This window comes from Perissodus microlepis, chromosome 22 (genome assembly GCF_051167445.1).
Source record: "Perissodus microlepis isolate ML-2025 ecotype Zambia chromosome 22, ASM5116744v1, whole genome shotgun sequence".
Classification (NCBI taxonomy): Eukaryota; Metazoa; Chordata; class Actinopteri; order Cichliformes; family Cichlidae; genus Perissodus; species Perissodus microlepis.
The window spans coordinates 29,490,608-29,509,070 of NC_140481.1; the positions used below are offsets into that span (position 1 = coordinate 29,490,608).

An 18,463-nucleotide genomic window follows, 5' to 3' on the forward strand; every position below is an offset into this window, starting at 1 on the left:
CAAAGGGATTTAGCCCAACTTTGCTGTCACATTGCTTCTGCAGGTAAGATCATGATCCACAATCATCTTACTGGAGCAAATTATTTTTTAGTAAAGTATGCTAACTTTGACATGTATATAGGGATTTGATTCTGACTTTTAGAGCTCTTCATGGACACGCACCAGCTTACGTCACTGAACTTCTACAGCACTATGTCCCTAGCAGGTCCTCGAGGTCATGTGATCAGGGCCTACTTGTCATACAGCATACAAGGCTGGGAACTAAGGGACACAGATCTTTTGCCACTGTGGCCCCCAGACTGTGGAACTCTCTCCCACTGAGGTTAAGATCTGTGGGCTCAGTAGTCTCTTTCAAGAAACAACTAAAAACACATCTTTTTAGAATTGCATTTCGTTAACTTTTTGTCTTTTTTTGTTTTATACCTTGTTATCTCTTTTTGAAGCACTTTGTGATCTTTTGTCTAGAAAGATGTATATAAAAAATATGTTACTTACTTTACTTACTTATGTTATCCCCACGAAACACTGGCAGTCTTAAATGGGATAAGCTGTAAGGAACTTGAAAGATGTATTAATATTATTAGGAGAAAATCTTGGATCATTTTCTGATGGATGCATGCATCAGAAGATGCATCTTTATTTTCCAGGAAACGGGCAGAAACAGGTAACTGACTTATAGATAAATGCTTATATTGTTTTTGGGACACAACAGAAATGCCTTTTCAATAATAATAATAATAATATCAATTAAACCCTTGTTCAAGTGTGCTGAGTGTCAGCTGAGGTTAAGCACACCTCATATACTGATAGTGTGAACTAAACTTGTACCGGGAAACAAACCTTAACAAACCTGTAAAACCACACAACTCTAATCTCAGGTCTTCACTTCAACTCCATCTTTCTAAATATGACGATGAAGCTAATGCTGCTGCTCCTTAGCTGTCACATTGCTTCTGCAGGTAAGATCATGAACCAAAATCCTTTTACTGGAGCAAATTATTTTTTAGTAAAGTATGCTAACTTTGACATGTGTATAGGGATTTAGCACAACTTAAAAAAAAATCTCACTTGCTCTCCGACATCAGAACTAGTCAAACAGTTTTATAAATTATATTTATTCTGCACTCCTTGAAGGTTTAAATCACAATATCTACTGATGTAGCAAACATCCCAGCTACAATACATACATGCTGGGACTCACTCTGAACTTGTTACATTTGAGTTTGCGTGTCAGGTTCTTTGTGTTACAGTCAAAGAATTTGGCACATTGTATTGGACATAGGCAGGTATTGGCAAGCAGGCAAGTGAAGCACTTCATGCTTCAGTGGGTGAAAGCAGGAACAGATGCAACAATAGATAAGCGTTTAAACTAAGTACTACCAACCCTAAAAATGTTTTCACATGTTAGAACAACAATGTTATAACATTAAAGATAAAGAAAAGATTACCTTATTTTTATTGCTTCTTTTCTGCCGTGGTTTAAGTGCAAGTAAGAAATGCATTCAAACATTCAAGCTCTAACAGAAATATAATCTGACCTCAGTGGTTTTACTTTTGCTTTATTTTATTGGGAGAGCCAAAACATTTTAGCTCAGATTTTCTGAAATAATTAGGATTAAAAAATTGGATAACACAAATGCATGTTTTATCAGTTAGTGATTAACAATTGAATTTGATTTGCACTACAACTCTTCTGCACTGTCCATAAGTGATGTAGTAGAAAAGGGTTGGTATATAGTATAAAAAACATATATTTTAAACATGGTTTATTTACACTGCTAGACTCCTATACTCCCACAAGATTTAGGCAGAATGCTTTTAATACACGTGAAATAGTTTCCTGATACATATTTCTGTTAAACAGATGATTCTTCATCATTTGCAGTTTAGCAAATCCAAAGACTCTGTCTCAAAAGTGTTTAGCAGAAGCTTTAGTGAAAATGTTAAAGAATATAGCAACATAGTTTTTTAAATGTTATAAAAGTGCACTGTAAAAGCTAAGTAGTTCTCAGAACTAAAAAGAAATGTGCAAACCTGTTGCCTCTAAAAAACTAAGTAAAGCTTACTTAAGTAGTAAAGGTAGTGTTCGTTAATAGTCTGAATAGCCCAGAGAAAGAAGCTGTTTCTGAGTCTGGGGGTGTGGGACAGGTGGTGGGCGGGGTGCAAGGGGGTCACCTGTGATGGTCCTGGTTTCCATGAGACAGGAGAATTGGGCGATGGTCACCAGGGGTGATCTTTAAGTAAGGAAAAAGGAAGCAAAGATGAACCTGGAATTTCCCCTTAACAGCCCTGGCATCTGGTTATCATGTCCATCAGCATTAAAGGGAAAAGCAAGAAAAAATACCAAGTAACTCTTGGCTATAATTCCTCATCTCTGCAGCTGCCACAGAACACCAAAGTACAAATATGCACACAAATATGTAATTCATGCTAACAGGAGGATTAAAAAAATATTATCATGCTGTTACATTATTAATTTTTATAAGGCAATTGATGTTATAGTTATCAAACAGCCTGTTTGTGCTGTTCCTAATAGCGTACTTTAAATAATGTAAAGTGCTCAGAACTAAAAAGAAATATGCAAACTCATTGCCTCTAAAAAAAACTAATTGTGAATATATAAATTTGGTCCCTAAAAGGAACTATTTTTAGTAGTACTTTATTTTTAGTAGAATATTTATTTTAAGTTTGTCATGTTCCTCGGTCTGTTGACCCAGCGTTTTAAGTTTTAGTTTATTTGGATGTTGTTTATGTTTAAGTTCATTAGATTAGCAAAAAAAAATTCTATCTAACAACATTTATAATCAGCGTTCTGCAGTTACTTATATAACAAATGCAGCTTACATTTAAAAAAGTTAAAGCTGAATCACAATGAATGACTCATATTTCTAATAATTTCTATATTTTTTTTCTTATTTAATGTACCATGTTATCAATGTTTGTTTCCCACAGTGAAACACTCACTGGTGTATTTTGTTACTGAATCCTCTGAAGTCCGAAACATCCCAGAGTTTATGGCAGTTGCAGAGGTTAAACGCACTGAGTTTGGTTACTGTGACAGCAGCAAAAAGATATTGGAAACAAGACAAGACTGGGTCCAAAAAACATTAAATAATGACAAGGCTCAGTTGGATTCGTACAATGAACTTTGCTTTGAGATACTGCCATACGTCTTCAGAAAGTGGATTTCAAAATGGCAGCAGCTGGCCAGCCAAAGTGAAGGTGTAGTGTTTTCTCTTGTACTTTATTCACATCATGTTGTTAGTCTCTAGTTATAGATTTTAAATTGTAATTTTGTGCATCTTGATTGTGACCAGAAATCTTACTAATGTGAACATGCTTCAAACTGCATGACAAAAGAATATCTTGTTGCATTCACAATCATCCAGGTAAGTAAATCTCCAAAAGTTGATTATGTTCATCTGGACTGTTTATAAGAAAAGGGAAACCTGCAGCTGAGACTGAAGAAGTCACTTGGATGAGTGATGAAACGTTTCTCCCACTGAAAATGCTACGTTCAGATGAACAGAATCAACTTTTGGAGACAAAAGAATACATGTACACATTGTTCTAAATAGTTGCCTTACATTAATTGCATTAATTATTAGTGCCTTCAAAGTGCCTGTAATTATTTTTCTGGTTCTTACGGATACCCTAGATGGTTGAATTGTTTTTTTTCCTCTTGTCCTTCATCTTTTTCTTTTAATCATGAATTGCGCCTGTTTTCTAATATAATGTTGTCAGATCAGAGTTAAATCACAGGAAGAACACAACAAAGATAGAATAGCAGTGCCTCACAGTATTAATATTATTCATTTTAATTAATTTCTAATTCACTTTTCAGCTGTCAACACTTTACAGATGATAGAAGGCTGTGAATGGGATGAAAACACTGGAGAGGTGAATGGTGTGATACAGTATGGTTATAATGCAGAAAACCTTCTTGAATTTGATCTTAAAACAATGAAATGGATTGCACTGAAACCAGAAGCTGACATTATCGAACAGGACTGGAATGCTAATGGAAACTCAGCAGAAACAATCTTCCTCACTGAGACTTGTCCTGATTGGCTGAAGAAATATTTGAAAAATGGGAACAGCACCCTGCTGAGAAAAGGTAGAATCACATGAGTGTGTATATTACATGCTTTGTTATCTTTCTATTAATGATCTTTAAAAAATAAAAAAAAAACGGCAACATGTGTTAACGTGTTGTTTTATGCAGATCAAAATGAAAATTAGTGGTGAAAACTGGAAAGTAAATGACACACAAGGAAAATAAATTATCAAAATAAATCCGCCGATTCATTTTCTGCCTCTTATTCTGGTCCAGGTTATGGGGGCAGCAGTCTAAACCAGGGAGTAGCAGGTCTACTCTGACCCCATACATACTAAACTCCTCCCCCCTTCGGTGTGAACATCCACCATTTGTACCCACAATAACACTCTTTCAGTCACTACCTTTAGTTCATGTATACCCGTATACACAAACATACCTTCATATATATGTATGCATATACACACACGTTTGTGCAAACAAATAAAACAAAATCTAAATAACATGAAATAGTCCCACAGTCATCAGTGTCAAGGCTAATGGACCGATGGACCCAGACACAGACTTGGAAGATTTCACTTTAGTTGTGTTTATTTACAGTGGTCCAAAATAAGTACAAAGAGTGTCTGTCACGATGAGTTGTGTGGCTGTCAGTGGCTGGACCCAAGTGCAGGACTCGGAGACAAAACATTAACTTAAATGGCAGCTTTATTTGCTGGTGAGATACACTTGGCAATACATAAACAACAACTTAAACTAACTAGACTGGAGATGCATAAGACTTTAACCTGAAGGTAGACGATGAAGAATACGCACACAACAAACGCAGAGGACGCAACAACTAGCAGGGAAAAACACAGGGCTTAAATACATACTGAGGTGATTAGGGAATGGGAAACAGGAGGAGAGCACAGCTGGGACTCATCAGACATTGACATAGTACACAGACTTTCAAAGTAAAACAGGAAACTGAACAGACGTGGACTAAACTAGGGGGTACAGTGACAGAAATCAAAACCAAGAGAATCAAAACACATCATGAAATCACGGATAACTCATACAAACAGAAAAACACTGAGTCCACAGACTCAGGACCGCGACAGTGTCAGTGGAATTGAGGGGATCAAGGGAGGAAGGGTTTCCAGGCATCCAATATGTACAGATCTCACACTCACAGTTAGGCAAGGTACCTGTGCACAGAAAACAGAGGGACAAGTGAAACTTTTGCTCAAACTGCTTGTTCCATTTTAAATTATTACTTTTTTATTATTATTACAGTTTATATTGATTAACATTTTTCATCAAACAAGTGTACTACATTTACTTCTTCTTTGATGTATACTGCTTTGCTTCTTTCACCGATTCTCACACCTTCTCTTTCCCACATACCCTCTCTCCAGTTTTTCCTTCCATTTCTCTCCTCCGGAAGTCTTCCTCCTCTCCAGTCAGCTGCCACGCTACAGGTTTCTACCCTCAAAGGGCCATGATGTTCTGGAGGAAAGATGGAGTGGAGATCCATGAAGGTGTGGATCCTGGAGAGATCCTGCCCAACAATGATGGGACCTTCCAGATGAGTGTTGGCCTGAATGTTTCATCAGTCACACCTGAGGAGTGGAAAAGATATGAGTGTGTGTTTCAGTTTTCTAACGCTGAGGACAGCATCATTACCAACCTGAATAAAACCGTCAACTGGCGAAAAAACAAATTTAGACATGATCAAAGTAAGACAAACAGATTTGAGTTATTTTGTTTGCTGTTATTGTGGATTGTGTTTAATGTTACGCTTAAATGTTTTAGCGGATCCCAAGAAGAGTTGCTGTTACTATGGGAATTACTGATGGAGATCCTAAAAAAATATGTTTTTTCCAGCACTTCGACAAAACTGATGTTAATATTTTTAAGAAAACCATCAAGCTGAAATTAGTTTAGTACTTCTATGTTTCAAATTCAGCATCTGCAGTCTATGAAAGCCTTGGTTGTTTATTTGTGGCCCATTTAGGAGCTTCTTGTTGGGTGAAAAACAGCTCATGTAAATGGGTTAAAAATTCAGTGACATGAATTATGGTGTGTCTGTTAAGCACTGTATAGTGCTGCATTTGTGGTTACATCAGTCGAGTTGACATAGATATCATACCATATTTAAATCCAATATGTGACATATGTTATCAACAAAGTATTCACACTAAAGAATGCATGGAATCATCATCATCATGAGTGGGATTTTAAATATAGAGATTATGGGAGAAAGCTGGCTGATATAACAGAGAGAATGTAGGTACTTTGTGTAAAGTGAACAAGTGGAAGGGAAGCAATGCCAGGTTTATTCAAACTGTTCTATCATGGTGCATTTGGGAAGAGAAACTGAGTAATCTGGAAAGAAGAGCATGTGAAGAGTGTTCTGGAGCTGAAGAGAGTATCAGACAGGATCATGAGTTTGAAGCTGGAAATTAAAGAGGTAATGCTGAATGTTGTCAGTGTGTACAGCCCACAGATTTGGATATTAGTTAGAAGAAAAAAAGGAATTCTAAAGAAAGTTGGTTCAAGACAGTGCAGACAGTGAAGCTGTGATGCAAGGAGCAGATGTAGTAAAGTACATGGGGTCAATAATTTCAAAGCAAAGGGCAGTGCAGCAGTGAGACCTGCTACAATGTTTGGTTTGGAGACGATAGCAGAGGATGTTAGGTACAGGCTGAGAAGGAGGCAGATGATCCGCTGTGGTGACCTCGAAAGGGAACAATTGAAATTAGATTTTTTGATCATGTTCACTGTGTGGCTTCATGATCAAACAACTTAAATTGTCAAAAAATATTTTCAATAATTGGATGCAGTTTTATTCCATCTTATTTATCAGTACATTTTATCTTGTTTGTTTTCACTGAGCAGAAATCCTCATCATTGCTGCAGCGGTTGTTCTTGTTGTCATCATCGTTGCTGTCACTGTAATTGCCATTCACAAAGTGCAAGAAGGTAAGAGATTTAAAGTTTATTGACCAGTCAGTAGAGACATAAATGCATAATTTCATTATCTCTGCAATATAATAGTCTACATGTTAAACATTGTTACTTCTTTGTAAGAGAGAGTTTGATTGTTAGGCATTTAAAACTGTCCAAAATGAATTTTATTGATTTATTTAATTTATTTTAGGCAGATGCCCTACCTCTTGTAAGTACACTATTCCCCCTCTAATCTGGTATTCTCACTCTGGATTTAAATTATTTGATTAATATTGTGCTAATTTTATTTATTGTTAACTTTATTGTTATTATTATTTGGACTTTTGGATGTAACAGCTCCTCACAACACGATAGAACTCTCCGAAAGACCACACAGACAGACAGAGTCTACACAGTGTTAACACCTCCAGTTAACACTGTGAACAAACAAGAACCAAGAAGATTTTCTATTTCAGTTTTGTTTTATGTAAACATGACTTTTTACACAAAATCTTTTTTTCCTTTGTTATTGTTTTAAATTCAAGTTAACTTGTAATAACTCGGGTAAAATGCATTTTAGTATTTTATCATATCATATTTCCTATAACACTGCTATAGCTATTAATGATATAGTGTATATATAATTTGTATGGTGTATTTATCCTGATGATCAGGTGGTGGGGGAGAATGCTGGACAGACGTGTTCCTTGGTGGGGGTGTCGTTGATTGAGAAAAAATGAGTAGACACACGTTTGTTCACACCGTTTTTTAAGAATCTTTTTTATTTTGTAGGTTATTTTGAATGTGTTAAAATAACATTCGGTAAAATAATGTAAAGAAGAATGAGATTCCTCAGCCCTGATGCAGTCAGAAATTAAGCAAAAGGCCTGAAATCCAGCCTTTGGGGGTATATGTAGAGTTATATGTAAGTGTTTTTGCTGATAGTTATTTCTGCTCTAATCACATCAGAAACGTAATCAAAATATAATCAAGAATTAATAAAGTCGAACAAGAAAATTATCACTACAATGAAATAATTCTAATAACCTTTCAACCCAGACTTTCTCTGTGTGTGTACTGCACAACGTTACATCTGCACTCTTTCTGTGCAGATGTCACCTTAAACTCTGTATGTGAGTGTAAAGAATAGAATGATGGAGGAAAACAATGTATTTTTGTTTAAAATAAGAAATCCTGTTGAAATAATGCTAAATTAAGTGAATTATGCTAAGTATGTGTCAATTGTAAGAAAATAGCTTTTACTACAGGGGTGAGGGGAGGGGGGAAAGAGAACAACGAGGTCAGCTCAAATCGGATTTTTTTCATGTGTTAAGTATTATAGTGAATAAGAGCTTAAGAATTTAGATGTCTACACAGTGTTTTGTTAGAAATGGTGACAGTGTAGAAGTTTCAAAGTAAAGGGACACTAAGTACTATGATAAGGTGGGTCATCAGTACCATGTGAGACAAAACATCGTCAGGTATCTCAGCCACGGTTGCTCTCATGGTCACTAAAACAACAAGTTATTGGGTAAAAGATGAAAGAATAGAGAAAAACATCTAGTACACGTGTACCAAAGTAGCAGCTGTACCTCTAAGCTTGGGTACTCACTTCTGGGAAGTTAGCTGTATCTGTGGTTTTCTGAACAGAAGAGATCCATGATACTTTTTAATTATTCAATGCTTTAATAAATAATAATCTTAATAAAGTGTCTCGACTGGTGATTCCTCAAAGTTGATAAACAAACACTTTTACACATGTAACAACAAGGGGTCGGTTATTGAGATCGATTACAAAATTGGATTCTTGAGATTTGAACTTCTTACTCAACCCACCTTGGATTGGGACTTACTATAGGTGCTTAGCAACAGTTTAGATTTAGTTATTCTACATTTTTTACTTTTCTTTAAATTTTGAAATTATTTGATTATGTGATTATTGTTAGCTGTTTGAGCTCTTTGGTTTGCCCTTGCTAAATTGCTTAATACAGTATCCTGATCTGCAATTAAAGTTTTAGGATTCTTAAAACTTGGGTATGAGTATTAATATCTACTTTTGTAAAATTATTTTAGGTTATTCTTGCCTTTCAAAATTAACAGATTCCTGTGGCTTATTTTTCAGGCACAATTCCCAAGTGCCAATAATGTGGCTGTTGATTGCCACTTACTCTGGGTTGCTAGTGGAGGGCATCATCTAGTGGACTGCGGGGTGTGCATTCAGTTGGCGATAGAACTGGGTGAATCCCTTCATCACCAGCTTAAATTGGTTTCTGTTAACCTACTGTGGCAATACCCCTAGGATAAGTGATTCAGACCATTTCAATGGAGACTTCTGGTCCAGACTTCTGTACAGGTAACTGGGATCTTCATAATGCCCAATAGTCAAGCAGTTAAAGTGGCAATAATTGTAGCCACAGCCACCCTGAGGCGCACTGACAGAGGCGAGGCTGCCGGACACTTGCGCCACCGGGCCCTCTGACCACCACCAGTAGGCAACGGGTGAAGCGTATATATGCCATTTTGTTATTATTTGTTGCCTTTTAATTTCCGGGAAAAAAAAAAACATTCAGCACCTTGTAAGCAAATAATGTCTGTGAAGGTTCTCAATCATCCACGTCGTCTAAGGAGCTTGGAAAAAGAAAAGGCGTCTGGACTTCTTTAAGTTGCCTGAAGACATTTCATCTCTCATCTGAGAAGCTTCTTCAGTTTTAAGGTCAAATGGTGGAGAGTCCCAGATTTAAGCTCTGTGGGAGTAACCCCCCAAGAGGGACAATGAACCCCTAATGATCCTCTGCCTAATCACACAAGCCAAGTTGTGAAAATGGATGTGGTTCACAATCAGCTAAGGCTTCAGGTGAGCTCATTGTGAAACCTGCCCCCACCTTATCATGTGATTTCCTGAGGTCAATAAACTCACCCGAAACCTTGGCTGATTGTGACCTACACACGTTTTCACACCTTGGCTCGTCTACCTTACACTATCAAGTTACTTAAGGTGACTGTGGTTTTAATTTAATTTAATTTAATTTAATTTAATTTAATTTAATTTAATTTAATTTAATTTAATTTAATTTAATTCATTACTGCAGTCTGTTTTGGTAATATTAGGGTGACGATATTTTGATTTCCAAAAAAGAGGACACTTGGCTCAGTCATTAAGAACTTGCTTAAAGAAACATTTTTAACATATTTAAACGATGCCTTCTCTGTGCAGTTAATGAATTGTGAATTGTAGTGCAAAAAAAAAAAAAAAAAAAACGTAAAAGCCCCATAATTAAATAATGGTACAGAAATAATGCCTCATCTGCATAAGAAAAATTACCAGTACTGGGTTGGTACGAGGGAAACTTCTTTTGCAGTTCATCTGAAAAGATGCACTTATGCTTTGGGATCTTTTAAACATCATTAGGCACGTTGCTGCGCGCTGTCTGTCCCGTCTGTGAGCGCAGAACAACTCGCAAAGCAGCAGTTCAGGGATGATGTCACACACATGGGTCCTCTGTCGCAATATAGGAAATCACTGACATTTTTATCAATCTTGAAAATCCCCCTGGACGCCCAGGACAGAACGTGAAAAATGAAAAGAAGATGGTTGGTCACCCTAGGTAATGGCATATTAAAGATATTTTTAAACATGCGGGAACAGAGCAATGTGACAAAGATGTGTTAAAGATGCTTGTGAAGACCTCTCTACTTCCATGGTGCAGTCTTGCTGTACTCATCCCAGTACACCATCAGGATGAGGTGCTTTCCATAAGTTCCCCCTACAGAGTGTTTATTGTACTTCAGCAGTCTGCAGGACAAGTACCAGATTGTTGCTGGGTCCCCAGTCTCTAAATCCCCCACCTCATGGTGGCCAAAGAAATGGTTGTGATTTTCAGTCAATTCATGATGGTGCTTTGGTTCGTGATGTGCCACATTCCTTATACGTGCATGGCAAGGTCGCCCACTGGTTAGCCAACATAAACTAATGTAAATCAATTAGCCGCAACCAACCAACCACATGACGTCATGTTCCGTATTAACAGAAGATGCCACTAAACATGTTGGTAAAACTTTAAGCACTTAAATCCAGCTTACAGACAGAGTTACATCTATGCCAGTTTTTGAGACCAGGGCTCCATGATGTAAATTAGCCTTGTTATGTGCAGCAGTTCATGTCCTTGTAAGCCGCTTGGCTATTAGACTCTGATGGTCCATCACAGCTGAATGAAATCAAAGCTGTGCCAGAAATTAAGGCAGAATAGAGACTTAGACTTAGAGCTTTTTATTGTCATTGTGCAGTTTCTTGCCCAGCGAAATTGGGTAGCTAAACCACAAAGGTGCTAAAGTAAGAAGAAGAGAAACCAATATACAACGAAGGCGGAAAATAAATAAATAATTAAATAAATAAATAGAATAAATAAAAAACAGTGTATATGTATACATATGTGAGTGGAACTATATATGTGTTGGAAACATTGAAACAGACTGGGACCAAAATAATTGCACATGAGCCAAAAATATTGCACATAACATGGAAAGACTGAGATGTTGCACATAGATGATCAACAGCAGTGTCAGGGTGGATGTGTTGGGGAAGTCTTTACACACTCTTAGTTTGCATTAAGAGTTCTGACAGCCCACGGGAAGAAGCTGTTCTTTAGTCTGTTGGTTTTGCACCTGATGGATCTGAGCCTTTTTCCAGAGGGCAGGATGTTGAAGAGGTGGTGGTTAGGATGGAGGTGGTCCTTTATAATTGCCCTGGCTCTGGAGAGACATCTTGAGCTGGCAATTAAGTCCAGGGAGGGGGGTGGACAGCCAGTCCCTTCTCTGCAGTTCTGATGACCCTCTGTAGTGTCTTCTTGTCAGCTGTTGTGCAACCAGCGTACCACACAGGGATGGCGTGCACCAGCACACTCTCGATAGTGGCACAGTAGAAGGACACTAGGAGTTCAGTCTGCAGCCTGTTCCATCTCAGAACCCTCAAGAAATGGAGGCGCTGCTGGGCTTTCTTTACTAGGGCTGATGTGTTTGTGGACCAGGATAGGTCCTCGGATATGTGGGTGCCGAGGAACTTAAAGGAGGACACCCTCTCCACATAGTCACCTTTTATGCATAGGGGAGGGGGATCAGTTCTTGTTTTGCGGAAGTCCATGATCACTTCCTTTGTTTTCTTGGTGTGTGCAAGTGAATGCAAGGGAGGATCAAAGGTAAGTAGTGTGATTTAAACTATGCTGAGTGGAGACTGATTGGCTTGAAGAAGATGGGCATAAAAATTATTTTACTACAATGCTGATGTTGGCATTGAGTTTTACAGTGTGGTAAAGTGGAAATGATGTAAAGAATAGAGAAGGAGTTAAACACCTGGGAAAGCAGGCAGACGAGTTAAGCGCTTTGACTGCTCCGGGAGAGTAGAAAAGCGCTATATAAGAATCAGTCCATTTACAATTTATCATACAGATTGTATGTACTCACATACTTACTAAAATTTGGCATAAGCTTCATTTAATTCTCTTTTTTATTGTTAAAGGCTATCCCCGGTGTTAGCAGGACATGTATGCAGCCCTGAAATGTCACGGTCAACCCACCACACTGCTAAAATAAATCAAAAGAATCCAGAGAGTAAAAGTTCTTTAAAATATCAGCCTTTCACTCCACCCGCAAATTGGTAGTTTGGTTTTGTTCCTGTAACAGTGCAGTGGGTGTAGACCCTCTATTTTTGTGTCTGCAGATATGATGTTAGCTATGGCCTCTGCTGACATCTTACTGGTTTATTGCAGTTTTTGTGGCTTTATTTTTTTTTCAGATGTTCATATTTTGCAAAGGATGAGTGGTTGTAAATGGAATGATGAGACTGGAGAAATTAATGGATATAATCAGTATGGTTATGATGAAGAAGACTTTATAGTGTTTGACCTGCAGATCACTGCAGATCACTCCAAAACCACAGGCTGTCATCACCAAACTAAGATGGAATATGGCACATGCCCGATTACAACATAATAAAAGCTCTTCAAGCCATTTATGCCCTAAGTTTTTAAAGAAGCATTTCCACTATGGGAGGAGCTTTCTGGAGACAGCAGGTATAATCACATAATCTGATGTAGTAAGCGGGGAAATTCATATGGCTTCCTTTTTCTAAGATAGAGTACAAATCAGAATCTAACATTTGTCGCTTTTTCCTTTCTCTCTGTAGTTCTTCCCTCAGTGTCTCTCCTCCAGAAGACTCCCTCCTCTCCAGTCAGCTGCCACGCTACAAGTTTCTATCCTTAAAGAGCCAAGATGTTCTGGAGGAAAGATGGAGAGGAGCTTCATGAAAGCGTGGATAATGGAGAGATCCTCCCCAACAATGATGGGACCTTCCAGATGAGGCTCTACTTTAAAAACTTAAAAAAAAAAAACTTAATTCATTCCTATTTTCTTTTAATTGTATCGTGGTCTTAGATTCCTGACAATAAAGCTAGAGATGAATGGCAGGCAGCTGCTCATGTTACCGTAATTAAACTCTTTGCCACAAGTCTTGGTGCATGGTTCATCATCCAGGCAAGGCTGAGGAAGTCACTTTAATGAGTTACGAAAAGTTTCTCCCACTAAAAAAGCTACTTTCAGATTAACCAAATGAACCTTCTGGGTCTTTGCCACAAGGCGTCGCTGTTGTCCAGTCTGCTTAACAAGACTATTCAGCAATCATATATTGGCCAATAAGCCACAAACAAAAATAATATTCAACATTCCTACTTCCTGTGGCAGCTCAGCAAGTTCATCTGCAGGAGCTGCTGGTTATTTTGTTACACTGCCGTTATCCAGTCTGTAATTTGCACGTCTGTACAGGTCCAGGGTAAGGAAACATCTCTGCAGACCCCTGCAGACATAAACTGCGCCAATTTTCAATTTAGGCAACACTGATGAAAACTTTGAAACAACGCAATGTTAAATCATTCTGTAGTTTGCATAGTTTCATAAGACTTTCTATGTTTTCTTATTTTTACTGAAAATTAAAAAAAGGTTTTGTGTGTAAGAACTGCAGAGTTAAGTGTTTCCATGGTTACAAGCGTGCTAACTGGAGAAACTGGAGGAACAGGGGGAGGGACACGGGTTGGTCACTTACTGTCGGACGACGACTTGTTGATTCACATTTCTGTAAAGAAAAGGAATATTAGTTATGACCTTAAAGATAGAGAAACGATGAAGTTGTGTTTGCTGCTTATCTTCTGTCGTAGTTTATTTGCAGGTAAGAAAAATCTTTTATCTCTAACAGCAGTAACCTGACCTTGAGCAGCTTTTACTTTCATTGTACTTTAAAGCACTTTTGACATTTTTAACTGAAGTTTAGAACACAGTTTCTGGAATAATAAGAATATGAAACAGGACCGAATTTTCTTATTAGTACTGAAAAAACAGCTTGGTGTATAAGAACTGCAAAGTTAGGCGTTTCCTGTCACATGCACTCTGTTTACTGCTTACTGGAGATTTAGGATGATTTAAGACACACACACACACACACACACACACACACACACACACACACACAGATTTTGTTTCCCAGGAGATAGATGACAGTTTTTCTTGATAACCTTTACTTTTGCTGTGCAGAACACCCTCAAACCAGATCAGTGACTTTTATTTTTAATGAAAATAAAAGTATGTTAGACTCATGTGACTGTTGCTGTAATGTTAATGAGAATATGTTACCTTAATCATACTGAGTGTATTATGCTAATGTTTATTTTCTTAATTCACTAACATTATAAATATTGTTTGCTCCACAGTGAAACATTCACTGAAGTATTTTGTCACTGGATCCTCTGGAGTCCCAAACATCCCAGAGTTCATGGGTGTAGTGGTGTTTAACGGCATCCAGGCGGGTTACTGTGACAGCAACAACATGACATTAAAACCAAAACAGGACTGGGTGAAGAAAATATTACAAACCAATCCTGAGCAGAAGGAGTGGTACAATCACATGTGTTTCAAGGAACAGCCAAACTTCTTCAAAATCATGATTTCTAATTTGAAGCAATTCACCAAAAGTGAAGGTGAACCTCAGATCATTTTAAATCATGGGATATATCTAAACAAAACAGACTGATGTGAAAAGCTACATTTTACATTCTGTGCTCCTAAAAGGACAAATTTTCAATTTAGAGTTTGCCTTGAAAAATTGTACTTTAACACTTTTTCAGCTTTTTACAGCTGTTGCTATAATCAAGACATCTGTCACATGACTGATGCGATCAATCGGTTTATGTGTTTTTTTCCTTCTTTTATCGTTTTCTTGTGGTCCTGTGATCTTCACATCAGGCCTGCCTTTAAAAGCTTCAGTGTTCCAGTTAGTTCATGCTAATAAAAATGATGACAACCATCTAATTATTGGACTCAAACCTTTGAAAATAGCAGTGCTTAACACAAGGTGCAATATATAACAGCTCTTTACGATCGCTGTTTTCTGTCTGTCTCTTCAGGTGTCCATGTTTTACAGAGGATAGGCGGCTGTGAACGTGATGAAAACACTGGTGAGGTGACTGGCTTAGTACACTTTGGTTATAACGGAGAAGACTTTCTTGAATTCAATCTGGAGACACTGACATGGATCGCACTGAAACCAGAGGCTGACCTTATTAGACAGGAATGGGATGCTGACAGAGTTCGAACTAAACACAATGAAAACTTCCTCACTCAGATTTGTCCAGAGTGGCTGAAGACCTATGTGGACAGAGCAAAAAGCCCCCTACAGAAATCAGGTAGAATCACATGACCTGATACACTTTAAATTTTATTTTTATGAGACTGATTTCGGGCAGATATTTTCTTCATATGTCCCGATTCAATTCCTCCACCTTTGTTCCTCTTTCCTTTTCTGTTTTTACTTTCCCATGTTATTCCATGCATTCTCCGTGCCGCTCTCCCCCACCCCCAACCCCAGTTCTTCCCTCAGTGTCTCTCGTACAGAAGACTCCCTCCTCTCCAGTCAGCTGCCACGCTACAGGTTTCTATCCTGACAGAGCCGTGATGTTCTGGAGGAAAGATGGAGAGGAGCTTCATGAAGGTGTGGCTCTGGGAGAGATCCTCCCCAACAATGATGAGACCTTCCAGATGAGTGTTAATCTGAATGTTTCATCAGTCAGACCAGAAGACTGGAGCAGATTTGACTGTGTGTTTCAGCTCTCTGATGGTGAGGACGTCATCATCACCAGGCTGAATGAAACAGTGATCAGAACCAACAGAGGAGGAAAAAATACAAATGGTGAGCAAAGCTCATTTAATTCATTTTGTTTCCTGTTGGATTTTCTGTAATCCAGTGTTTTGTCCTGTAGGAATAACTCATGGAGATCCTATACAGTTAGAGAAAAAAATTAGTACTTGTATATAATAACTGTGTCTCTTTGATTTAAAATGTGCCCAGTGTTGGTGTTGATAACATCCATCCATTCATCCATTCACTTCCACTTATCCTTATCAGGGTGCTACAGTCCAAAGACATGCAGTTAGTGGGGTCAGGTTCATTGATGATTCTAACTTGCTCATAGGTGTGAATGTGAGTGCGAATGGCTGCTGTTAATATTCTTAAGAGAAAACTGTTTTGACCATAATCCTGACAGTGATACTGGAACTTACATTTCAAAATGCAAGTGTTTCTAAATAATAAAACTCTTGGTTTTTATTTCTGGCCTTATAATTGAGGATCTGAATACACAGAACTCATGTCAAAGGGTTAAAAAGTCAGCCACCTAATTTTAGTGTGCCTACTCTGCTTAACTGCAATATATCATGGTATCTGAGTGTACAGTGTTACATGTATGATCACATCAGTAGATCTTGACATAGAAATTATGCTGTCTTCTTCTCACCAATATGTGATTTGCATTTTAACTATGTGACTTCTAACTGATCAGAGGAACCCTCGGACATGATGATCACCAACATTGCTGCAGTGGTTGTTTCTGTTGTTCTCGTCCTCGTTGCTGCTGTTTTTGCTGCTGTTTACAAGAAGAAGAAAGGTGAGAGATTCAGTGGATGCTCTGATACAGACTGCAAAGCTGAACGTCTCTGGCATTCTTGAATATTTATTTTTTCCTATTATTTCAGAAACAAATACTGAACAATGTAAGTAAAGTGTTTTTCATTGTCACTCTGATTTTCATTGATACTAAGCCAGTTCAAGATTAGTAGGACTAACAGTTTGTTTTGCACCCTACAGCTCGAGACAACGCCTATGATCTCTCTACAAGACTGAATTCAGAGACCGCATAGACAAACACAGCACATGATGGACAAATACAGATATCTTCACCTACATAATAAAAAGAGCAAAGGCAATTGTTGATCTTTTCTTTTCTTTTTTTCATAATGACAGGTATTTTCATTTCTGGTATTTTTGTATCCAGTATGTGATTATTCTGGGTTTTTTGTTTTGTTCTTTTTTTCTACTTTTATGCAAAAACACTAACCACCTTCTAAACTTAAAATTACAGTTTTTCAACTTAATTTATTTATTTTATAAATACCAACTTATCACTATCCATTAGCACTATCTGATCTCCTTTATCGTCTACAATTGGGTTGGTATTAAAGAATCTGTGCTAGATGTATTATGTTCTTACCTAGGGATGGGAATTGATAAGAATTACTTAATTACTCCCAGAAGAAATTAATTATTTATAGTATTGATTATATCATTTTCACATTTCTCTATAAAATAATCTGAAATGCATAAATACCATTTAACAATAAAACCTACAATTTACCTCGTGAAAAACCATTATCCATGTTATTATTTTTTAGAGCTTGTTCTGTACGTTTATGTCTGTCACAGGGCTAAGAGAGATTCTCACTCACACCTGCAGCTAACCTAGAATGACTAATTAACCTTAACCCACACATGTATTTGGACTGCTGAGGAAGCAGGAGTACTCAGAGAGAACACAGTCAGATGCAGGGACAACATGAAAGTGTGTACATAAAGGACTCAGACTAGACTTGACCGGAGGGCCATGCTGCTCAAGCTGTTAAACATGTTTTTAAGCTAAAATGAAATAATTATTTTGTTTTGCTTTTAAACTGATCTAATCATATCTAATCTTAAGTGGAAGCAACATTATTTTTCTGCAGGTGAAACTAAGAATATATAAACTGCTTTGGTTTAGACAATGTGTTATACCAGGGTTTTAACCAGCTGAAGTAACAGATATAAAGGTTTGTTTTGTTTATTTGTCCCAAAGATGGTAAAATGACACTAGTTTGCTAGTATGGCACACCTATGGGTTATCAAAAACCTCTGAAACCATACAAGCCAATAAAATATAAAACCTAACACATTTCAGAGAGATTTATATCCATTTGTGACACATTATCTATATTAACTAAAAAGTGTTAAAATGATAAAAAAAAAAATATATATATATATATATATATATATATATATATACATATATATATTAGAATAGCAGTCAAATACTAGTTACATCAGTTAACAGGGGAACTATTTCTGCA

General features: G+C 37.4%; 2 protein-coding genes and 1 pseudogene across 2 annotated transcripts; all 3 read left to right on the forward strand.

Annotated features, from left to right (window-relative positions):
- Positions 1-907: 907 nt before the first annotated feature.
- Positions 908-8,664, forward strand: LOC146363456 (major histocompatibility complex class I-related protein 1-like). The gene is made up of 7 exons (XM_084919871.1): positions 908-959; positions 2,953-3,222; positions 3,845-4,117; positions 5,458-5,778; positions 6,941-7,024; positions 7,203-7,220; positions 7,349-8,664. The coding sequence occupies exons 1-7, from the start codon at positions 908-910 to the stop codon at positions 7,411-7,413; spliced, it is 1,083 nt and encodes a 360-aa protein (XP_084775997.1). The 3' UTR covers positions 7,414-8,664.
- A 3,500-nt stretch (positions 8,665-12,164) lies between these two features.
- On the forward strand, positions 12,165-13,472 carry LOC146363457 (major histocompatibility complex class I-related protein 1-like; annotated as a pseudogene).
- Positions 13,473-14,158: 686 nt separating this feature from the next.
- Positions 14,159-17,033, forward strand: LOC146363458 (major histocompatibility complex class I-related protein 1-like). The gene is made up of 5 exons (XM_084918979.1): positions 14,159-14,204; positions 14,743-15,009; positions 15,436-15,714; positions 15,897-16,217; positions 16,867-17,033. Exons 1-5 carry the CDS (start codon positions 14,159-14,161, stop codon positions 17,031-17,033), a joined length of 1,080 nt encoding a protein of 359 aa, XP_084775105.1.
- Positions 17,034-18,463: the final 1,430 nt, after the last annotated feature.